Source organism: Nerophis lumbriciformis, linkage group LG01 (assembly GCF_033978685.3).
Source record: "Nerophis lumbriciformis linkage group LG01, RoL_Nlum_v2.1, whole genome shotgun sequence".
NCBI classification, from domain to species: domain Eukaryota; kingdom Metazoa; phylum Chordata; class Actinopteri; order Syngnathiformes; family Syngnathidae; genus Nerophis; species Nerophis lumbriciformis.
This window is the reverse complement of record NC_084548.2, coordinates 17,449,335-17,475,063: the sequence shown is the minus strand read 5'-3', so window position 1 is coordinate 17,475,063 and position 25,729 is coordinate 17,449,335. Positions and strand designations below refer to the sequence as shown.

Genomic DNA, 25,729 nt, shown 5'->3' with positions numbered 1-25,729 from the left:
GTTTCACTATGCAAAGCGCTTTGAGTCACTAGAGAAAAAGCGCTATATAAATATCATTCACTTCATTTCACTTCACTTTGGATGTTTTTAGAGCGCTTTACATGCAGAATAGAGCAACTCACATTGCCTCGATTGTAAGCGGACTTCTGATTGCATTTATTTAATACTTGGAATGCATTCAAAAAGAAAAACATACGATTGTGAAAGATAGGCCAAATTCCCAAAAAAGTGCAGTTCCTCTGCTACTGATTCAACGTTAACGTGAAATAAAAGCCTATTTAAGCTCTTTTTTTACATATCCTATTCATGTATTTCATCCTTACACTTTCCATCATTGTAACTGAGCTACTGTGTTGAACAATTTCCCTTGTGGATCATTAAAGTTTGTCTAAGTCTAAGTCTAAGTCTAAGTATAAATAACTTTTACTGCAAATTAATATTGGCTCCAAAAATCAGTTATCAGCCAACTTGACTACTAATAATCTGTATCAGCCCTAAGAGGCCCTCTTGGTGTGACATCCTCTAAATAACTGGATGATTATTTTTCTGCATGGACTGTTGATAAATACTTTTAAAACTATTATCTTGATCACCTAATTTGTTGTTCTTGTTACCCTGGTGTATGATTACTTAAAAACTGATGTGCTTAACTTTATGAGCAAAAAAAGAAACTAATATGATAATATATAGGTAGACACTAGGGATGTCCGATAATGGCTTTTTGCCGATATCCGATATTCCGATATTGTCCAACTCTTTAATTACCGATACCGATATCAACCGATACTGATATATGCAGTCGTGGAATTAACACATTATTATGCCTAATTTGGACAACCAGGTATGGTGAAGATAAGGTACTTTAAAAAAAAATAAAAAAATAAATAAGATAAATAAATTAAAAACATTTTCTTGAAAAAAACAGAAAGTAAAACAATATAAAAACAGTTACATAGAAACTAGTAATTAATGAAAATTAGTAAAATGAACTGTTAAAGGTTAGTACTATTAGTGGACCAGCAGCACGCACAATCATGTGTGCTTACGGACTGTATCCCTTGCAGACTGTATTGATATATATTGATATATAATGTAGGAACCAGAATATTAATAACAGAAAGAAACAACCCTTTTGTGTGAATGAGTGTGAATGAATGGGGGAGGGAGTTTTTTTGGGTTGGTGAACTAATTGTAAGTGTATCTTGTGTTTTTTATGTTGATTTAATTTAAAAAAACAAAAAACAAAAAACAAAAAAACCTGATACCGATAATAAAAAAACAATACCGATAATTTCCGATATTACATTTTAACGCATTTATCGGCCATCTCTAGTAGACACCATAGCCTGTGTTTCCATAGTTTCAGTCTCTGCCTGTTGTGGGTATTTTCTTAAGTTTATTGTGACATTTCTGATACTTGTGACATCAGCAGCATTGCAAAATGTGCTGCAACTAACCACAAAACAAGCCTAAAATCACTACTGTCTATTTTAGGAATAACATTTCCTGTCGGGATAATTTTTTGTTCAAGAACTATGAAATAAGGGTTCGCATTGTCAGCACCTTTTAAGTGTAAAAACATTTAAAACCCTTTAAATGTAGAAAATCACACTGACTGTCATATTTTCAGACGTCTACAATTATTGAAATAATATTTTGTGCACACACACGGCAGTTTGTAAAACTAGTGAACTTTTCTCTGTAGTCAATCAAAGAATTAAAATTAAATTCCATCCGAAGTCGGAATGAACTTCTAATGCCTTCTAATATCCCTTTCGTCTCCTTCAACAGAGGACACGTGTATATGCTGGAAAGGACAACTGCAGAATTATCCACATTTGAGACTGGATGTGACTGCATGTGACCAGAGAACATTACAATGGAGTTGCTGTGGAAGCTCGCTTTGCTGCTCTTCTCGCTGGACTGTCTGACAGGTACTGTAAGCCTCCCAAATGTGCATTTTTTTTAACATATCAAGTAGGAATTCTTATTTATAGCTTGTGGCGACAGCTCTTTGGACTATAGAACGGATGACAATTGAAAGTAAAAGTAAGTTTTATGGCACCCAGGGGCTTTCCAGCAATACTCCCAATTTGAGATCCATGACATTGTCTTCACTGGCGTCTTTGACCAGCGTTTCAACATTCTTAGAGTCAAAACTGGAGACAAAAAAAGCATGATTTCCACCTCTAAAAGTAGATCCTTCCTCTCTTGTAGTTGAGCTTTCGGTCATTCAATTTAAAGGGCACTTCAATTGTTACCCTAATTGAGATTGTACCGGCGGTAGAACAGAAATCCTTCCATTGATCTTGATTTTAATTAGAGACCTAATTTGCCTCTCTTTTACAAAATGTTCAGGGTCAAATGTGAGTTCTGCTAATGTCGGGAGTTTGAGGATGAGAGCAAGATGAATTAGGACTTTGTAGCGTAGCATGGCGTATTAAAGAGTGACTAATCTTTAATGCTGTCTTGCTCCAGATTACCCCGTTCTCCCCCCAACAGCTGTGATATAAAATAATTAGCATCTGTGTGTCTTACTCCATCAGAGTGTGTATTTGGACTGCATGTCCAGACCTACATTTACTAACTCGGTAATTAGGACCACTTATTTTTAAATCCAATGCACATCTGATGATGTGTCGAACAAGTGAGTCACTGTGGGATTTTAATTTGCACCTTAGGGTCGGATATCTTTATAACATCCTCAGGCATTTATTTATATACTTGAGCGCCGGTAGAAATTTAGACACAATTAGGATATTAGATCTCAGACTAATTGCTTCCAGGAGAGAATTTAATACAGTGCGGTACGCCATCCTCATAAAGCACTCTCCCAAATATAATGTATAGATTATAGAATTTGTATTTGTATATTTTAAGTAAAGAGCTTGTCGCAAAGGAGTTTTACAATTAATGTTTTATTTAATTTTAGCAAAGAAAATTCACAATGATACCATGTGAAACGGCGCCGCCATGGCGGCTGGCTTTTATCATTTCAATTCAAGTCAATGTGTGGATTTCCACTGTCGCCAAACCCCTTGTGCATGCTGATGCCATGCCCATACTTGCCAACCTTGAGACCTCCGATTTCGGGAGGTGGGGGGGGGCGTGGTCGGGGCGTGGTTGGGGGCGTGGCTAAGAGGGGAGGAGTATATTTACAGCTAGAATTCACCAAGTCAAGAATTTCATATATATATATATATATATATATATATATATATATATATATATATATATATATATATATATATATATATATATATATGTATAAGAAATACTTGACTTTCAGTGAATTCTAGCTGTAAATATAGAGAAGCGCGGTTTGCGGACACAACCGCGGAGTCCGCGGATAATCCGCGGGTCGGGCGGGTGAAATTTAAAAAAATTAGATTTTAAATAGATTCAGGCGGGTGGCGGTTAAACCAATTTCGGAAATATATATACATAGTTAAATGTTGTTACCCACATACGAAAAACGAGCAGCACTCTTTGAAACAGGCCATTATTTATCAAGCACTGCACTGCAGCACACCACCACACAACACAACAGAAGAAGAAAAAAAAAAGATGGCAACGTTTTTTTTCTATTCGAGATATACTACTATGTGTGAATAATTATTTGGCCTCGCTTTCAAGTGAAGCGCATCTCCGATTGGCGACAATGTAAGGCTATTTAGCCTGCTTTGTTTGTCGCGACCGTCTATTTTCATTATAATTCAAGTTTGATGATAAAGTGCAGTCTGATGGGTTTGATTTCCCCCCTTCAGCTATTTGCCTTGGCCAATAAGTTGCAGGTAATTTATTATTATTATTTATTTAATTTATTTTTGTTTAAATAGAGATGACATACATATGTTATTGTATAATTTAAGTTTGTGCGCGTGATTGACAGCCTAAGGCTTATGAGGCACATTTTTTATTTATTTTTTTATTTCAACTTAAAAACGTATGAGCCTATGCCTACAACATAGGCTATGTGTTTATCTTTATTTTCCTGCCTGTCGTTGACAATGGAGATTGTCTGATATTTTGTCATGGCTGCAGATCAATCAATAAAAGGTTCATCTTTGTCACGAAATTGTTCACTGCTTCACTGTGCACCCCGCCCTCGTCCCTATTTGAGCATTATAACGTTAACAAGTTAATATTCATTGAAATAAATTTAGAATTTTTTTTTTACCTAACGAAAATATAGGCCTAGTCTTTCTAAAACATTTTTTTAACTTCTTAAAAGCCTCGTTCTGCTTGCTGCAACTGCGCACACAAAGTGTGAGGGACACACTCCTGATCTGAGGGCATTGGCAACAATAGTCAACACTTTCTTAATGGAAATGACAATAAAATTATAATAATGATAAATAATATTATCACGCATTAATATCTCTTAGCCACGAATGCGTGGCCAAGAGATATTAATTCGTGTGTGATGATACCGGGTAGAAGGAGACGGCACTGAGACAGGGAGAGCGTTTAGCCTGGGGCGTATTTATTCAAAAGGGAATTATATATATCTCTATATAAATATAATAATAATAATAATAATAATAATAATAATAATAATATATATATATATATATATATATATATATATATATATATATATATATATATATATATATATATATATATATATATATGTATAATTCATACAATATATTATCCAATATATTATATGATATTATACTATATATTATACTATATTATATTATATATAGGGATGTCCCGATCCAGGTTTTTGCACTTCCGATCCGATACCGATATTGTTTTTGCATTTCCGATCCGATACCGATACTGACCGATACCGATACTGGCCTATCCGAGCATGTATTAAAGTTTAAAGTTATTTAGCCTACTTAGTTGTCAGAATCATGTTGAAAAGGGTTTTAGTACTCTTGATAACAACTAGCCAGCTGAATTAGGGGAGTTTGAATAATACACAATGGTTGGTAACAAGAAACTGACCTGTTTATTCAAGGATAAACACAAAATAGACAAAATTATACATGACGAACAGAAATGGCATCATTGAACTACGGCTGGGCGATATGGCCTTTTTTTAATATTGCGATATTTTAAGGCCATATTGCGATACACAATATATATCTCGATATTTTGCCTTAGCCTTGAATGAACACTTGATGCATATAATCACAGCAGTATGATGATTCTATGTGTTTTGATTGACACTTTTATTAGTAGGTTGCACAGTGAAGTACATATTCCGTACAATTGACCACTAAATGGTAACACCCGAATAAGTTTTTCAACTTGTTTAAGACGGGGTCCACTTAAATTGATTCATGATACAGATATATACTATCAGATATATACTATCATCATAATACAGTCATCACACAAGATAATCACATTGAATTATTTACATTATTTATAATCCAGGGTGTGGAGGGGGGCGCCTGATGTAAGTGTCAAAAAGACAGCCAAAAGAGTTTGATATGAGAATAAATCTAAAGTTAAAATATAGGGTAGAAATGCACCCATTTGCAGGAAATGCAGTCTTGATTTTCAAAATGTTCTTTCAAGGCTTGCATGTCTACATTAAAACATTATTCTTCATACTGCATTAATATATGCTACTTTTAAACTTTCATGCAGAGAAGGAAATCACAACTAAAAAAATCACTAATTTTTTCATACGGTGTTGATGTGGAACTTTTTGCCATTTTGATGGTGTAGAGTCTGGACGTGTGGCACCGAATGGAGATAAGCGTCTCGACAGACGTCACAATATTTGAACATTGATGACGAAAACTGTTGTCTCTGTCGTGTCCGTGTGTCGAAAATTGTTAAGCGCTTGTTTTTTTATTAGATTTTGTGCGTGGCATAGATTTGCCGTGCGTAGAGGACGTTTGAGCAGGCGCGCACCTTAGCGGCTGCGCTAGCATCACAGCTAACGTTAGCCATGCCGCTACCTCGCTCTCTGCTGGGAGAGGACGTATACGTATGTGACGTATGACGTGACAGTATGTGACGTATGACGTGACAGTATGTGATGTGTGTAAGAAGGTGCGCTCGCTGTCTGTGAGGGAGACACAGGAAAGAGTGAGAAGAGCCTGTCGTGTAATGCCAGCAGCTAAAAGAAACTGCGTGAGAATTGTGGATGTGTTGAAGGTGTGCTGGAAAATGCGGAACGGAAATTACGGAGCAGCAGAAAAGTGGAATGTATTATTTAAATAGGTGCGTTGGAAAACACGGACCGGAGTTTTTTTTAAAACTGGATCTGCATCGGCATTTTCCCATGCCTTGCCGATACGCAATTTTTGGCAAATATCGGCAGCCGATCCGATCCAAATATCGGATCGGGACATCCCTAATTATATATATCAATATATATATATGTATATATATATATATATATATATATTAATAAATCTCCTGATGATTGAGGGTACCCCCCCTCATGAAACAGGCCTGTAGAGATGAAATAGTCTTGTGATTTTTTTTCCCACACATACATATATATATATATATATATATATATATATATATATTAGATGTGTATGTAACCAAACAGGAAATGGGTGTCAGACTATGTGTGGAATTTAACTGGAGGGTTTTACCGCAAGTGTTGGAGGTGCGTGTTGAGAGGAGCGGTGCTGTCAGACAAGGGCGAGGCAGGCAGGGTTTGTTCAGGGGCGGAAGCGTGGTCGGTAGGCAGGAGGAGGATCTCTGGTGGCGGTTGTTTAAGTAGTCGTCCCTCTCATCAGTGCCGATGGAACGCCGCTGCCTGCAGCAGTTTGAGTAAAGCGCGCTAGCGCGGCTCCCAGATGATTGCGCACTGGTGTGCGTCTTGGCCGTGACAGCGTGGCACGCATTGAATGTCTCTGCTGCATTGGATCAGACTCCTTTCTTTAACAGGCAAAAGCTTTATAACCTCACTAATGCCTTGCATCGTCTATAATAGATATATAACAACGGGCGGGTGCGGGCGGGTGTGGTTTTGATAAAATGTTGGTTCGGGTGAATGGCGGATGGTTGACGACTTTTGTGATGCGGTTGCGGATGAAATAATTGCCTATCCGCGCATCTCTACTAGCTATATATATATTTATTTTATTATATATATATGATATATATGTATATATATATATATATATATATATATATATATATATATATATATATATATATATATATATATAAATAAAATAAATACTTGAATTTCAGTGTTCACATATACACACACATAACACTCGTCTACTCATTGTTGAGTTAAGGGTTGAATTGTCCATCCTTGTTCTATTCTCTGTCACTATTTTTCTAACCATGCTGAACACCCTTTCGCAGGTACCCAGAAAGGTTTCGAGTACCACCAAAAAAACTGAATCTCTGAAGACAGTATAACAATCTGTGTTAAAGGTGTACAAATACTGTTTGTATAATAAGCATGTTATTGTTTACAAATGAGGGTTAAGAGTTCAGTACTAAAAAAAAAAAAAAAGAATGTGGCTTAAGTACAGTTTTTTAATTGAGCTGCTGCATTTTTTGGTTGGGTTGTTTATTTATTTTGAGTAACTTCTACATTTCTAAAAGGGGAGGAATGTAATAGAGTGATCTATGTTTGTTTGTTGCCATCTCCTGGTGAATGTTGGCTATAGCGTACTGGGTTTACTTTTTGGTTGGCCAACGATTTACGTGGTGTTGCGCACCTGACGTCAAGTGTGTGAGTCTGTTCTGAAGTCTACAGTAAAGAGACGTACTTCATCACCTCGCCCGTTTATTGCCTCCAACTCAATATATTACAACAACATTGCTGTTTACGGCAGATGAACTGCTTTACGGTAGAATAAAACATGACTGCTGTTGTTGTGTGTTGTTACCGCGCTGGGAGGACGTTAATGAAACTGCCTAACAATAAACCCACATAAGAAACCAAGAACTCGCCCTCGATCATTCTACAGTTATAACGTGTTTGGGCAGGCACGCTGTTTATATTGTGGGAAAGCGGACGTGAATACAGGCTGTTGACACGTCACTCAGGTCCGCATGGAGCTGGAGGGGGCGTGGCTTCCAGCTCCGCCTGAATTTCGGGAGATTTTTGGGAGAAAATTTGTCCCGGGAGGTTTTCGGGAGAGGCGCTGAATTTCGTGAGTCTCCCGGAAAATCCGGGAGGCAAGTATGGCCATGCCGGGGCCGTACTGCATTCCTGCGCTCGATATACACACAGAGCATCTATATTTGCTAAAATAATCCATATAGATAAACTGTTCAAATTCAAAAAGTGTTTACAAAGTACAAGGAACAACAATCCTGATTAACATCTTAAACCTTTTTTAAAAAAGTTAAAATTGTATTAATTTTATAAAGGATGAATAAAGACATCAATGACTTTTCTGTTTTGTTTGATCAGCCGTTTTACTGAAATGTTACAAGCGAAACAATTAAGGAATGTCAATAAACATTTACAAAATCTTTCTATATAAATATCCCATTCATAACATACTGGTATGTATCTGCGGTTTATAGCCTGGTGTGGCTAATATATGAAAAAAATATGTTTTTCTAAAATATAATGGGTGCGGCCTATATTGTAGTCCGGAAAATGTGGCAGTCGTTCTGCAAGGCAAAACTGTTGTCTATTCTACGAGTCAAGACAGTGCTGTCACACTGTGTGTATTGATGAACAGCAAAGCTTGTGTAGCTGTTTAGCAGCCGTTACATATCTCTAATGGCAGGGCTGAGTTTATTTACTTCTGCTCCACTGGAAGGACAGAATAAACTGTTTGTGGTTCGCTTTACGACAACTTCCCTTGTCACATGATTACTCACGGATTTGCGAGATGTAGTAAAAGTCTGCGCTACTTTGCTGCACGGAGAAGCCGCCACAGTGTGCATCAGAACAGCGGTGGGGAATTCTGAATGGTGGATGGCGGTGACGTTCCCTGGCGGCGTCATTCAGCAGCGGTTATCCAGCAGAAATCCGGAGTATTGCCTAGATCGGCTCTATACGAGTTCTCCCAGAATTACTCAAATAGTCACGCACAAGTGGAAGTGCTTATAGTGATCCTATATGGAAACAACATAAAAAGCAAAAGTTGGGATTTTGCATTATTCTTCTAACCGTGTCATGTAAAGTAAAGTCATTCAGTTTTAGGTTGCATTTGGAATTGAGGCTGCTTTCATTTAAAACCATACCTTCCATCAATCCATCCATCCATCCATCCATTTTCTACCGCTTATTCCCTTCGGGGTCGCAGGGCGCGCTGGAGCCAATCTCACTCAGCTACAATCAAGATCCAAATTTGCAGTAGGCAGGAGAACACTGTGCGCAGGTAAAAACTGATGTAATCTAAGAACAAACAGAAGACGAGTGAAGCAGGGAAAGCACTGAAGAATAGGAAAGGCAATGCAATACCAAAAAAACTAAACAGGCTATAAGTAAACTAACAGACTGCTGGAGCATAGCAAAGATTTACCAACATGAAGCATTCACAAAAGACAATGTTCCGACACCAGCCGGCAGCAACAGCTGAACTTAAATAGTCTTGATTGGGAACAGATGTGCTGGCAAACAAAGTCAAAGTGCTGTATAAATAAAGTGAAAGGAAGTGCAACCAAAATAAAAGCACAAGGCACAAATTAAGACACTAAACACAGGAAAACACCAACAAACTCAAAATAAGACTTGATCTGGTGTGAACAGATCATGATATCATGGAGTTGAAATCATTTGCTGACAGCTTGGTACCCCCCGGTTAAACAAAACTCCATCCTTAAAGGGGAACATTATCACAATTTCAGAAGGCTTAAAACCATTAAAAATCAGTTCCCAGTGGCTTATTTTATTTTTCGAAGTTTTTTTCAAAATTTTACCCATCACGCAATATCCCTAAAAAACGCTTCAAAGTGCCTGATTTTAACCATCGTTATATACACCCGTCGATTTTCCTGTGACGTCACATAGTGATGCCGATACAAACAAACATGGCGGATAGAACAGCAAGTTTATAGCGACATTAGCTCGGATTCAGACTCGGATTTCAGCGGCTTAAGCGATTCAACAGATTACGCATGTATTGAAACGGATGGTTGTAGTGTGGAGGCAGGTAGCGAAAACGAAATTGAAGAAGAAACTGAAGCTATTGAGCCATATCGGTTTGAACCGTATGCAAGCGAAACCGACGAAAACGACACGACAGCCAGCGACACGGGAGAAAGCGAGGACAAATTCGGCGATCGCCTTCTAACCAACGATTGGTATGTGTTTGTTTGGCATTAAAGGAAACTAACAACTATGAACTAGGTTTACAGCATATGAAATACATTTGGCAACAACATGCACTTTGAGAGTGCAGACAGCCCAGTTTTCATCAATTAATATATTCTGTAGACATACCCTCATCCGCACTCTTTTCCTGGGGGTCTGGCGGCAGATTTCTTTGACTTTATCGTTGGAAATGCATCTGCTTTGAGTGTCGCAGGATATCCACACATTCTTGCCATCTCTGTCGTAGCATAGGTTTCGTCGGTAAAGTGTGCGGAACAAACGTCCAATTTCTTGCCACTTTTGCATCTTTGGGCCACTGGTGCAACTTGAATCTGTCCCTGTTAGTGTTGTTACACCCTCCGACAACACACCGATGAGGCATGATGTCTCCAAGGTACGGAAAACAGTCGAAAAAACGGAAAATAACAGAGCTGATTTGACTCGGTGTTTGTAATGTGTTTGAGAAAATGGCGGATTGCTTCCCGATGTGACGTCACGTTGTGACGTCATCGCTCCGAGAGCGAATAATAGAAAGGCGTTTAATTCGCCAAAATTCACCCATTTAGAGTTCGGAAATCGGTTAAAAAAATATATGGTCTTTTTTCTGCAACATCAAGGTATATATTGACGCTTACATAGGTCTGGTGATAATGTTCCCCTGTAACTCATCCTATTAAATTAAATTAAATGGGTTGTACTTGTATAGCGCTTTTCTACCTTCAAGGTACTCAAAGCGCTTTGACACTACTTCCACATTTACCCATTCACACACACATTCACACACTGATGGAGGGAGCTGCCATGCAAGGCGCTAACCAGCACCCATCAGGAGCAAGGGTGAAGTGTCTTGCTCAGGACACAACGGACATGACGAGGTTGGTACTAGGTGGGGATTGAACCAGGGACTCTCGGGTCGCGCACGGCCATTCTTCCACTGCGCCACGCCGTCCCTATTGAGACACCTTTATTTCTCAGTAAGCTACGCCAAAGCTAGCCTCAACGAAAATTGTGCTCAAACTACAGTTAACTGATAGAATGTCCATATCTTCCCGTTTAGATGAAGAATTATTAATAATCCTCCTGCAGGTTAGAAAAAAAGTGCTGCAAACGAGCATATTTCTTTGTCTTTCTTGCCATCTCCGGGTATAAGTTGGCTGTTAAAGTTGACCAACTTTCTCGGTTTATGGCCACATCCTTCTACTATCCAGATCAAAGGCCTGATTTATAATATAGAATGACCTTTTAGCATCTCGGAAGCAATGCAGCAGCAGGTTAGTACTGTATGTCAATAGCTGCATAAGCTAGTTAGCAAACAGTACCGCTGTTTGTCGGTGTTAGCACTGATAATAACAATATCGCTAATACTTGGTTGATATTCATGTCACGAGATGTGAACGGAGTATTGTTTGCGCTTTTAAAAAAATGTTTTTTAGAGGGCTTTATGGGTGTATTAGTTTACTCCATTTAGCTGCATTGTTAGCCACCTTACTTGCCGTACATTACAAATTAGAATGCGTACAAAAGAAAAACATATGACTTTTTGTCTTACATTGGGATTGTGAATTAGGGCTGGGCGATATGGACGAAAAAGGATATCTCGATATAATTTTACTTAAACTCGATATTCGATATGTATCTCGATATATTTTTAGGTGAATGTATACATATAAAGATATTTAATTTTTGAGCTGTATTCACTGAAATTGAAGTGAATGACAACTGTACTGTAAACAGTCAGTAGCACTTGTATTAACCCAGTTAGTCAAGATGGGTATTAAACTGTTTAGGTATACAGAATTACATAACATAAATAAAATACAAAAATATTTTTTCTACGTAAAATAAATAACATAGCTGTGCAAATAATACAACATGTATCAAACTCATATACAAGTTAAAGTTCCAATGATTGTCACACACACACTAGGTGTGGTGAGATTATCCTCTGCATTTGACCCATCACCCCCACACCCTGGGAGGTGAGGGGAGGAGTGAGCGGCACACCCGGGATTATTTTTTTGGGGTGATTTAACCCCCAATTCCAACCCTTGATCCTGAGTGCCAAGCAGGGAGGTAATTGGTCCCATTTTTATAGTCTTTAGTATGACTCGGCAAAAATACATTTGCAGGCAGGCACTTTGTGATTTCCCTTACTGGTTCGATGACCCGCCCTATCTTGCCTCTGATTGGCCTGTCCCTAACCAATCGTGACTCATCATAGTCATCATCATCATCATCGAAGCGAGTATGACGATCCTCCTGGTAGGCGTGTATCCCTTTATGGTGGATGCCTGTGCGTGTATTTGTTTAATTTCGGGAGACTGGTGCTCAGACAGTCACCACACGATCCTTGACAGATCCGGGTCAGGGTCCAGTGGCATGGAGTCCAAGACGACTGGGGACCCTTTTCTGCTGCAGCCTTCATCCGCCATCGCAGCCGTTGTGGTAGTTCTTACGTCTACCGTCTTCCGCCTGCTCCGCCGTTTAGGTCTTCACCATATCCCTGGCTAGGTACTAGGCCTTTGCCAAGGGCCACCTGGGGTAATAGTAGTAAAGGGGTTGACCTCCTAGTGCCCCTAGACCCCATAGAGGAGCCTCCACTGCACTTTAACGTCATTCCCAGGACACGATCATAGTAAACAACCAACCAATCATGGATGTTCTTATGCGTGCATGTTTGGTCATTTTAACGTGAAATAAATTATATCGATATTACGATATTTTCTTAATTCAACGATATATCTTACAAACTCAATATATCGCCAAGCCCAATTGTGAATGATAGGCAAAATTCGGGGAAAAGTCCAGTTCCCCTTTAAGAGTTTGCACTACAGACACATTCGATAACAGTGAGTCCTGCTAATTGTAAAATTCCAATGAAATATGTTTAACGAGTCACAAACTAAACATTTGCTATACTTACGGTATTTGATGGTGGCTATAGAAAGGTAACCATCTTGAATCAAATTTCCATCTCGAACAGCCTTCTTCGTAGATACACAGATACAGTATCTCACCTGATTTGCCTTCTGCCCGGTTTGGTGCATATTAATGATGTGACATTACTTATTATAATAATAGTAATCTTAATAATCTCCTCTTTGGGCTAACACTTTATTACAATAGAAGCGGTTCTCGGCTAGGCCTGAATATAAAGTCTATGTTGTGTTTTTTTTTTTTTTTTTAATGTCCATTTTTTCCCCCACTTCTTTAGAAGAAAATACACACCAATGAGGTAGAGAATTCTAAATGAGTTTTACTATTATTTGATCAAAAACATAGCACAAGTAACACATATTCCCCTCCTGGAATTAAAGTACCAGCTGTTCCTTTGTTTAAAAAAATACACTTTGTAGTTTGAAAGAAACAGACCTGTTCACATTTATATTGAATTCTCCACCATTTAAAAAAAAAAAAAAAAAAACATTTACAAAGAATTCTCTACTGAATCCGAACACAAAATACACTCTGTAATTTGAAAGGAGATATTCTTGTTTACATACAAATTGAAAGCTTTACCACTTCAATGATTGCTCTCCATTTTGCATCTTTCCCATCATATGCTGTATGTACATGGTGTCATGAGTAAATTATTTCATTATAGGAAACTGCTTGTTGGTGGGAGATTGTTGGTTATAGCCTATTATCTTCATAAAGAGTGTCATTTTTCCTACTTGGCTGGATGCCTGTGTTTTGGATGCCATACATTTGTTGTGCTGCTGCCTTTTGTTGCAATGGACTTTAAACAAACTGCCGTGTGCAGTCACAGTACTTGTTCCACATCTGATGTTGTAAATCCAAACCACTGACAATACTATTTATTTTTTTGGGAACAAACCTAAAGGGGTCAGGCGTAGGTGAGATGGGCTGTAGACGCTAGCCATAGGCACAAAGAATGTCAACGCTCTGGTAAGGCTGGATGATTATTGAAAAAAAAAAAATCTATTATTTTGATTGATATTGAAATCACGATGAATAGCACAATTGTTTATTAGTTTGGAAACATGAATATTTATTATATCACCAAAACTTAACTTTAAATAATATTTAAAAGAACATATAAATATAAATGATTAATAAAATTGTAATAATAGTAACAACAATACATTAAAATACCAATAGAAATATGAAAAAACTACAACATTAAATGTTTTTGTTTCAATATTTTTAAATTCAATTTTACCCCCATAGAGTGTGTGCTTTTTGTGTCATAAATACAAATTGATAAAATCGTCACATTTAATTATTTATTGGTGTAATAGATCTTTAAACATATTGGCCAGTATTTTAAGTCAAAGCGTAATCATTTTGTGAATATATCAGTAAGTGTTTTAACTACATTATGCTTGTGAAAGGTACTATTTAAAACATTTATTTTGTTAGCACAGTCAGACAGATGTTGCGCAGAGCGCTGTTATTGTGAAGGGGGGAAGTGTGTTGTTTTCCCGACGCTTGACAGTAAGGACATGACTTGAGGCTATCAAAAAAAAGAGCCAGTATGGAGGGTAATTTGAATAATAATTGATCAAAAATTATGTTGGAAACCTCATATTGAAAGGGAAAAATATCCAAATCCATTGCTATTCTTTATAAAGTAAAACACATGCTGAATAAGAAATGTATGCATATGTTATATTATTATTTTCTTTTTCCATATTTAACATATTGTGTTGAAGTTTGGGGAAATGTTCATAGAACACACTTAAACCCAATAATTAAACTTCAAAAAAGGGTCATTAGAATAATACACAAAGCGTGCTACTATGAACATACCAATCCATTATTCATAAGTTCTAATGTGTTAAAATTTTCAGATATTGTGATTTTAAAAACAATGGAAATTATGTTTCGAGTAAAGAACACCAGCCTCCCAGCTTGTATTCTTAGGTTATTTCAATTAAGAGGAGAAAACTATAATTTACGGGGGATATTGATTTTTGAAATTGGTAAAGCAAGAACGAATATAAAATACAAATGTATTTCAGTTTTAGGAGTTAAATGGTGGAACAAGCTCAGTGATGAGCTGAAGACATGTACTTCTTTGTTAAGGTTTAAGAAAACATTGAAAGGTGAAATAATTGAAAATTATAAAATATAGTAACAATTACTTTCATCCCATTGATTTTTTTTTTCTTTTTAACGTTGATGTTCCAGGTAATCTTATTTTCAGTAAGGTATAGGATGGGCAAATATAAGCCTTGGCTTCAGCCTATTCCTTTTTCGGTCATGCTTTTTCTTTTCTTTTCTTTTCTTTTCTTTTTGTGTGTAAATGTGTATGATTGTTATATATGTATAATCTGTACTCTTAAACTGGTCACACAAAATGGTTAATGGTTGATGGTTGATTATATGACCGAAATAAACTTATTTAATTCATTCATTCATTCATTTGTGTCTTTATTACTAAAGGTTTTTTCTGGCACTGAATTTATTTAACTTAATTTTTTTGCGTCTGAATTTTGTGAACTGATTTTTTTTTACATCAAATTATGCTGACATTTTCATTGAAACAAATTCAGTTTATACAATTTCGGTGCTGAAAAATTTTGTGTTGAAAAAAATTGCTGCTTCAAAATACAAGATTCACTTCCGGTAAATTAAGACTGAAGCAATTGATCCTGTCTCAAAACCAGCCAATGAGGTGTCAAGTTTGAAGTCATGTGACAGGGGTCTAGGAAAACATTATAAAGCAGTTATCTTGACTACCTGTGCATAATATAACATAATTAACATTTCAATGCGGCCCGCTGGATGTTTTCAAACTATAGAAATTATTCCAATGGTTACAATCTGCACTTTGAGTGACGTACAAAGCTCTGTTTCATGCAGACAAGGCACGAACAGAGTAGGGGGGGGGGGCTTGTTTACGAGCGAGTGTCAGAAGGACGCAGCGTTGTACAGCAAAGTTCTTTAGAACAGTGATGATATATCGAATATGTGGATGTTTTCTACCCTTGTATTTCGCAGTGTTTCTTGCATCTTTGTTGCTCTTGCTCGATTATAAAAGATGTCGACCAGGGACGTGGTGTGCAGTAGAGGAGCAACGTTTATATATTCTCAATATTCAGTGTTTTATTGTTCGTAGTTTGTGTTGTAAATCCCACAGTATGTATTTTCATGTAAATTCTGAGTGTCTTCTCAATCAAAAACTATAAAGACCATTTCAAAAACGGAATTAACTTTTTTTTTTTAATGAATTATATGACAGTCAGATTGTACATAAAAATATAGAATGTGTGATTTACAATATTATTTATGACCAATAAAACACTGAATATTGAGAATAGGAGGTAGCGGGGGGTGTATATTGCAGCGTCCCGGAAGAGTTAGTGCTGCAAGGGGTTCTGGGTATTTGTTCTGTTGTGTTTATGTTGTGTTACGGTGTGGATGTTCTCCCGAAATGTGTTTGTCATTCTTGTTTGGTGTGGGTTCACAGTGTGGCGCATATTTGTAACAGTGTTAAAGTTGTTTATACGGCCACCCTCAGTGTGACCTGTGTGGCTGTTGACCAAGTATGAATGCATTCATTTGTGTGTGTGAAAAGCCGTAGATATTATGTGACTGGGCCGGCACGCCAAGGCTTTGCCTTTAAGGTTTATTGGCGCTCTGTACTTCTCCCTACGTCCGTGTACACAGCGGCGTTTTAAAAAGTCATAAATTTTACTTTTTGAAACCGATACCGATAATTTTGAAATCGATACCGATAATTTCTGATATTACATTTTAAAGCATCTATCGGCCGATAGTATCGGACTGCCGATATCTCTAATTTCTATAGTTTAAAAACATCAAGTGGGCCGCACTTGAAATGTTAATTATATTATATTATTCCCAGGTAGCCCAGTTAACTGCTTTTTTATGCTGTTTTGCGAGACCCATGTCACATGTCTTCAAACTTGACACCTCATTGGCTGGTTATAGTACAGGATTGATTGCTTCAGCCTTATTTTACCGGAAGTGAGTATTGCTTTTTGAAGCAGCAAATTTTTCGACACTAATTTTTTTTACACTGATTTTTTTAATTTTAAAACTATTTTTTTTTCCAATGAAATTGTCAGCATAACGATGTTAAAAAAAAAATTGTCCACAAAATTTAAACGAAAAAAAATTCAGTCACATAAATTTAGTGTCAAAAAAAAGCTTTTGTAAATAAAGACACACATTAACCTCCATAGCCAGCCTCTCATGTTGCGACTACTGTCCTGTTTGCGCATTGATTTACACCTCTAATGTCGTTTACAAGCAGATGAGATGTGGTGTGAGTGTATCGATTGTTTTTTAGCTTTGTAGTTTAGTTGGTGTTTCAAGTTGCCGCCTCAACATTGTTTAGTTCAGGATATGGCGGTTGGGTGTTTTGGGTATGAATGAGCGTCCCGAACACATTTTCCCAAACAAATGTTCCTTCTCCTCCCAATAACAGCATTTCAGTCACATTTGTGTCAATTACCATGTTATTCCGCGTTTAACCGCAAATTCAGTTGTATTAGCCAATTCTATGGATACGTCCACGGTTAGGTTTGAGCAAAAATCATATTATCTTACGTTTTTTGTTGAGTTTAATGATCATTACTGTCTGGACTGGAGCCAGCAGTGCCTCAGACTGGAAGTCTCTGCAGAGAGTGGTGAGGACGGCGGAAAAGATCATTAGGACTCCTCTTCCTCCTATCTAGGAAATAGTAAAAAAGCCGCTGCATGACCAGGGCTCAGAAAATCTGTAGACTCCTCCTACCCCCACCAAGGACTGTTTTCATTGCTGGACTCTAGAAAGAGGTTCCGCAGCCTCCGTAGCAATCTGTAACAGCTTCTTCCCACAGGCCATAAGACTCTTTAACGCATCATAATAATCCCCTCAATTCCCCCCCAAAACGGCTTAACTCGCTGGAATATAAAAACAACATAACATACATCCATAAATGTGGATGCATATGCAAAAGTGCAATATATTTATTTGTACAGTAATCTATTTATTTATATCTGCACCTTATTGCTCTTTTATCCTGCACTACAACGAGCTAATGCAACGGAATTGCATTCTTATCTGTATTGTAAAGTTAAAATTTGAATGACAATAAAAGGAAGTCTAAGTCTAAGTCTAATTATTAATTAAGCACAGCCTAGTAGCACTGTGCCAAAAAAAAAGTAGCAACCAAGGTAAGATCTAGGGATGTAACGATAAACAATACGGTTAGTAATACAATAAACATTTTTAATTATTGGAAAAACTGTCATTTAAAGGCCTATTGAAACCCACTTGCTTGCTTGCTTAGGCGGTCCATCGTAGTCGAAGATGACGTAGCTTCCATTTTGTTGCTCTGGTCGGTGGCTATCGTTGCTGGCGACGATGCCACTCCATATGACTATGAAGTCCGATCCTGGAACCACACGTCCTGCCACAGTGGGGACATGTCAGGCCTGGATCAGGGGGCTGGGATGGTTCTGGAACTGCAGGGTGGTGTCTTCGCCTCCGCTGATCCCTCCGGTGTTGGTTCCGACACTCCTCCAGATACATGACCCCGTCATGGCACAGCAAACGCCACAGCGATCGATTGGCTGCAGCTGTCTCAAGTTCGTGGGGTTTGATGTTGCACCTCTTCAATATCCCTTTCAGTTGGTCTTTGTACCTCAGCTTTTGTCCTCCGGGCTTTCTGCTGGCTGAAAGGAGCTGACCATAAAGCATCTGACGAGGCAATCGGTGTCCTGGCATCCGGATGGTGTGACCAACCCACCGGAGTTGTCGCTTTGCCAGGGTGGCCTCTATGCTTATGGACTCAGTGCGCTGCAAGATGTCCGTATGAGGAACTCGGTCCTGCCATGTGATGCTAAGAATGCGTTGGAGACATCTGATGTTAAATGCATCAAGGCAGCGGATGTGTCTGCGGTATATTTTCCAAGCTTCTGACCCATACAGCAGAGTTGAAACACACACCGCCCTGTAGACTGACACTTTCGTTGAGATTCGAAGGTGATTGTTTTCAAACACCCGGGAGCGCAGTCTTCCAAAGGCAGAGGAGGCTGAGTTGATACGAGCCTGGATGTCATCATCAATCTGGCATGTTGGGGTCAGAATACTGCCGAGGTAGCAAAACTGCTCAACGAGCTTGAGGGGTGTGCCGCTGATGGTAAAGACAGGGGGTGTAGGGGATGGGGACCTCTCCTGGATGAGAACCTCTGTTTTCTGAATGTTGATCACCAGACCTAGTGAGCGGTAGACTGATGACATGGTGTCTAGTGCATGCTGCATGGCATCAGGAGTGTGAGCGAGGAGTGCGCAGTCGTCTGCATATTGCAGCCCCTGGATGTTGGTGCCTGCCATCTTCGTCTTTGCCTGTAGGCGCCGGATGTTGAATAGGCTCCCATCCAGGCGAAACTCGATGGAGACACCACTATCCTTCGTGATGGACTGCCGGAATAGGAGTGTGGCTGCTGCCAGGAAAAGATTGAAGATCGCTGGGGCCAGTACACACCCCTGCTTCACCCCTACTTTCACGGGGAAAGAGGAGGACTGCTCACTGCCTACAAGTACACAGGCCTGCATACCATCATGAAACTGTTTTAGTATGTTGAGAAACTTGGGGGGGACACCAAATTTCTTGAGGATGCTCCAGAGCAAATCACGGTCAACTGTGTCAAAGGCCTTGGTGAGGTCAATAAAGGTAATGTAGAGGTCCTTGTTTTGTTCCCTGCATTTCTCCTGGATTTGACGGGCAGCGAAGATCATGTCTAGTGTACTTCGGTTCTTTCTGAAGCCACACTGTGTCTCTGGGAGGATGCCCTCTGTTAGAAATGTAAGGCGAGAAAGCATAATCTTTGCAAGTACCTTGCCGGCCACTGAGAGAAGGGAGATGCCACGACTATTTCCACAAGATGATTTATCACCTTTCCTCTTGTAGATGGTGACGATGTTGCTGTCTTTCCATTCTTGAGGCAGGACCTCCCTGTGCCAGATGGCTAGTATGAAGTGAAACAGCTTCCGCTTCAGTAGATAGCCTCCCTTCTTTAGGATCTCAGCCGGAATTCCGTCAGGGCCAGGGCTCTTGTTGTTTTTGAGGCTCCTGATTGCAGTAAGAACCTCCCTGAACATGGGAGGGTCATCAAGGAAGGGAGAAAGCGGGAGATCTGGGAGTGCATTGAGCACTAATGGATCAGAGGGGTTTATTTTATTGAGCAGTGAGTCGAAGTGCTCAGCCCAACGCTCAAGAATTTGTTGTTTATCCTTGAATAACACGTGTCCGTCTGCGGATCTTACTGGAGCGATGCTTCGCTTTTGTGGGCCATAGATGGATTTTGCAGCAGCGTAGAATGCGTAGGTATTATTAGCATCTGCATATCCCTGGATCTCCTGGGCTTTTTTGAGCCACCACTCATTTTCCATGAGCCGCAGTTGTTTCTGTGTCTCAGCTCTGGTTGTTTTATAATGGTGGAGGAGTGATGGAGAGTGAGGGTTGGAGAGCAGGGCAGCATGGGCTTTGCGCTTGGCGTCCAGCAGCTCCTGTATTTCTACCGAGCTGTTGTCGAACCAGTCTTGATGGTGCTTCTGAGTAAAGCCGATGGTTTCAGAGGCAGCTTGATGTAATGTTGACCTCAGTTTTGCCCACTCACTGTCCATGTCACAGGTGGTGCCGTAGTCCTCCAAGGTGGAAAGCCCCGTAGCCAGCTTGCTACGGTAGTGAGATGTACACTCTGGAGAATCCAGGGCCCTGCAGTTCAGTCGCTTTCTTGGCTGCTGTTTCTTGTGTGGGGGTCGGATTTTCATCCTCAGCTTGGATCTGATCAGCCGGTGGTCAGTCCAGCATTCAGCCCCACGTAAGGCCCTGGTTATGCAGACGTCTTGTCGATCTTGTTGCCGTGTAATTATATAGTCCAGCAGGTGCCAATGTTTGGACCGTGGGTGCATCCAAGATGTTATGTATTTCTTTTTTAACTGAAAAATTGTGTTAGTGATGAGAAGTTGGTGCTCAGAGCACAGAGAGAGGAGTCGAATGCCGTTGTTGTTTATTTTCCCAGATCCATGAAGCCCGATTATTTTAGTCCAGAGCTGGGCATCTGTGCCAACTCGGGCATTGAAGTCACCCATGAGGACAAGCTTATCGGACTTAGGGACTCTGGATAGGGCAGCCGCAAGAGACTCGTAGAAGGCATCTTTGATGTTACTATCAGCATCCAAGGTAGGGGCATACGCACTGAGTAGCGAAGCAAACCGGCCTTTCACCAGGGGGATACGCCAGGTCATGAGCCGCTCACTGATGCCTTGGGGGGATTCTGGGATGTTATTGAGTAGTTTGCTTTTTACAGCAAAACCAACTCCATGGAGCCTACGTTCGCCTTCCGGGAGACCCTTCCAGAAGAAGGTATAGCCTTCACCGACTTCTGTCAGGGAGTCTTCACCCGACAACCGAGTTTCACTGAGTGCTGCGATGTCGACATTGTATCTCTTGAGCTCATGTGCTATGAGCGCCGTCCGTCTATGAGGTCTCTCCGTCCCATCCTGCGTGTCGAGGAGGGTGCGGACATTCCAGGTAGCCAGGTGTATAGTCATATACTTTCCTTTGTTATGTTTTCGACCGCAGTAGGGGATGCCTTGGTGGCTGCGGTTTGCCACCCAGGTGTGAGGAACAAACAATTTTTGGGTCACCTTTTCTGGACCCTTCCCCAATTTGGGGTGAGCAGTGCGGACCCTAAATAGGGCTGCTCAGTCACATGGGCAGCTGCCGAAGGAAGATCATGTTCCTGATCCCAATCTTCACAACGACCATCACACCCATGCCGCCTCTGTGCAGGATTCAAGCTAGGAGCTTCCAGTCACATCCTTGACCTGCCCCCGTCGCTTTATCCTGTCGCCAGGAGACTTTTCGGAAGAAGCTGAAGCCTGCGCAAAGAGTGTATTTGTGTGAGAGCTGGTGCGCGCAGTTCCTTCCCCCACAATCTTGGCCACATCCACCATATTCCAGTGGCACGAGAGAAACTCGAGACGACCTTCAGGTGAGTGCAGTTGCAGGGGACTTACAGAGATCCAGTCAGCCAGAGATCCGGTCTGCTGGAAACCTGCCCATGTGTGTGCCCCCGGAGCACAGATTTTTCATTTGGGGTTTACTCCCGTAGCCATACTGCCTCCCGGTTTAACCCACATGGTTGTGGGGCGCCTTCTTCCGCCTTTGCAGCCGTTGTGGTGGTTCTCACACCCACCGCCCTCCGCCTGCTCTGCCGTTGAGGTCTTGTGGTTTGGGATCACTCTTAGTCTGGTCTCTACCCTTCGACCTGTTCGGCTTGGGTGACCCTGCCAGGAGTGCGAGACTCCAGCCGACATAGCTCTAGGGGTCATGGAGGCGCGCAAAGTGCCTCACCACGATAAGGTGGTGATCCCTTCGAGACACTGAAACCCACTACTACCGACCACGCAGTCTGATAGTTTATATATCAATGATTAAATCTTAACATTGCAACACATGCCAATACGGCCGAGTTAGTTTACTAAAGTGCGATTTTAAATTTTGCGCGAAATATCCTGCTGAAAATGTCTCGGTATGATGACGCCTGCGCGTGACGTCACGGATTGTAGAGGACATTTTGGGACAGCATGGTGGCCAGCTATTAAGTTGTCTGTTTTCATCGCAAAATTCCACAGTATTCTGGACATCTGTGTTGGTGAATCTTTTGCAATTTGTTCAATGAACAATGGAGACAGCAAAGAAGAAAGCTGTAGGTGGGAAGCGGTGTATTGCGGCAGGTGTTGTGCCGGATAATGCACCCCTCGCCGTAGAATGCACCCCCCCGTACGTGCGTGCCGCTGTGCAAGTCACATACGTAACTTTGGGGACTTTGGGGAAATATATGTGCTGTATGAACTTTGGGGAGGTGAACGGTACTTTGGGCTGTGGGATTGAGTGTGTTGTGCAGGTGTTTGAGTTGTATTGGCGGGTTATATGGACGGGAGGGGGTAGGTGTTTGTTATGCGGGATTAATTTGTGGCATATTAAATATAAGCCTGGTTGTGTTGTGGCTAGTATAGTAAATATATGTCTTGTGTTTATTTACTGTTTTAGTCATTCCCAGCTGAATATCAGGTCCCACCCGCCTCTCACAGCATCTTCCCTATCTGAATCGCTCCCACTGCCCTCTAGTCCTTCACTCTCACTTTCCTCATCCACGAATCTTTCATCCTCGCTCAAATTAATGGGGAAATCGTCGCTTTCTCTGTCCGAATCGCTCTCGCTGCTGGTGGCCATGATTGTAAACAATGTGCAGATGTGAGGAGCTCCACAACCTGTGACGTCACGCGCATATCGTCTGCCACTTCCGGTACAGGCAAGGCTTTTTTATCAGCGACCAAAAGTTACGAACTTTATCGTCGATGTTCTCTACTAAATCCTTTCAGCAAAAATATGACAATATCGCGAAATGATCAAGTATGACACATAGAATGGACCTGCTATCCCCGTTTAAATAAGAAAATCGCATTTCAGTAGGCCTTTAATAATGCATTTAAGGCAACACTGCTTACTTCCTGGAAACAAAGTTGCCGCATGCGCACCAGCGCTGTTTGGCTCGACAAAACATGTTACAAAGCAACTACACGGACCTTGCTCTGGGAGATTTTCCCTCAGTAAACAGCGCAGACCGCTTCGTTTCACTTTATTTCCCCCGCTTCACTTCTGTACCGTAGAGTCTTGGCATGCGTTTAAGAGCGCATTGCTGTTAGAAGGCGACAAGTGTGGACAATACTGGAGACTGACTCATTTGTCCCACACAAAAAGTATACAGCACAGGAGAAAAATATTTAATGTTGCTTTCATTTTTTTCAACACAGTGTCCTCTCACCTGCTGTGACTGAGAGTTAATGACGTGAGGAAACATGCAGCAGGAGGCGTGTAGGGAATTTTGCCACCATTTATTTATAAAGTCTTAAGTTTGTTTACTGGGATGGTAACTTGGCCTTTGATTAACTGCTAAGTTTGCCAGTGTTCCAATTCCAGCAATACTCGCTAAAGTGTTTTGTCTTCTCATCGAATTGAACGGAGGCTGTGAAGTATCAACACGCTGAGGTACGAAGATTGTGTATTAGATGCAGGTGGTATCATTCCTGTTCATTTTTTGGGCCAAAACTGTTGCACTGAACCACATGCTTTTGTTGGAGAAGAAAGCTTGTTTATTTGACTTCATGTTCATTAGCCAAACTGCTTTGTGTTTTATATTGATATCAAAAAGTAAACATTGTGTTTTTCACATTACTTGTGGGTTTTTCATGTTACAAAGTTATTTTAAAAAAACACTCATGTGACACAGCATTTTAATGTTTTATGGTGTAGTTAATTCCTATACGACAATTTCTGCTCAAACTGTTAATAGATCTGTCCCAATATAGCATGTACATTTACATACATTTAGTATATGTCAATGTAGACAAAATGTACATAATTAAAAAAAAATCCTCTTTATGAAAATGTAAAAATAGAGATAGAGGCATCATGCAATGAAAAAAAGCTGACTCGTTGATACTATTAATGAACAAAAGCACAAATATTTGTCTTTAAATACATGGATAACGTTTATCTATAGCCTATTACAAATTACATGACGGCGTCGCGTTCATACCCCTCTCCAACACTGTTTTACCTAACATTATGAAAAATCGCAATTAATAATTGTGATTATTATTTTGACCATAATCGTGCAGCCCTATGTGTTGGACTAGATCTATTTTTCTATTTTTATCTATATGGACAAAAAGTGCAGTCAGGTCTTATGGCCATAAGGTGCCATCTTGCACAATTTTCACATTTATGTTTTTTGTGTCAAACTACCCTTTTTCCAAGTTCAAAAAAATTCCAGGATTTTCCACAATTCCTGGTTTTCCAAAGCCCTATTTCCACCCTTCCCACATTTTTCAACCCACTTCAACTTTTTTACCGTCAAAACATTCCTCTTAATCAGGACAAAAAAACTAAGTAACTGGAATGATTCCTGGTTTTCCCGAAATTCCAGGAATTCCGTAATACCATCCATCCATCTTCTTCCGCTTATCCGAGGTCGGGTCGCGGGGGCAGCAGCCTAAGCAGGGAAGCCCAGACTTCCCTCTCCCCAGCTACTTCGTCCAGCTCTTCCCGGGGGATCCCAAGGCGTTCCCAGGCCAGCCGGGAGACATAGTCTTCCCAACGTGTCCTGGGTCTTCCCCGTGGCCTCCTACCGGTAGGACGTGCCCTAACATCTCCCTAGGGAGGCGTTCGGGTGGCATCCTGACCAGATGCCCGAACCACCTCATCTGGCTCCTCTCGATGTGGAGGAGTAACGGCTTTACTTTGAGCTACCCCGGATGGCAGAGCATTCCGTAATACCATTTCTCAATTCAACATGTTACTACTTCAACATTTCTTGACCAATTTCAACACCAACCATTTCAACTCATGCAGACCATTCAATTTTTTTTTACCACTTTGAAAAAAATTCCCGCTTTTCCCGCTTTTCCCAAATTTTGGGGAAATTCTCATTTAAATCAATGGGACAAGTTCC

General features: G+C 40.3%; 1 protein-coding gene across 3 annotated transcripts in view; it reads left to right on the top strand.

Moving 5' to 3' along the window:
* cntn3a.1 (contactin 3a, tandem duplicate 1) overlaps positions 1-25,729 on the top strand; it is a 228,057-nt gene that overhangs the window by 37,778 nt on the left and 164,550 nt on the right. For all 3 annotated transcript variants that reach the window (XR_009816915.1, XR_009816916.1, XM_061976479.1), the window contains exon 2: positions 1,792-1,934. Coding sequence is in view for 1 of the 3 variants with exons in the window: in XM_061976479.1 (XP_061832463.1) it covers positions 1,880-1,934 (55 nt within the window). In the remaining 2 variants the exon portion in view is untranslated. The remainder of the gene's footprint in view (positions 1-1,791; positions 1,935-25,729) is intronic.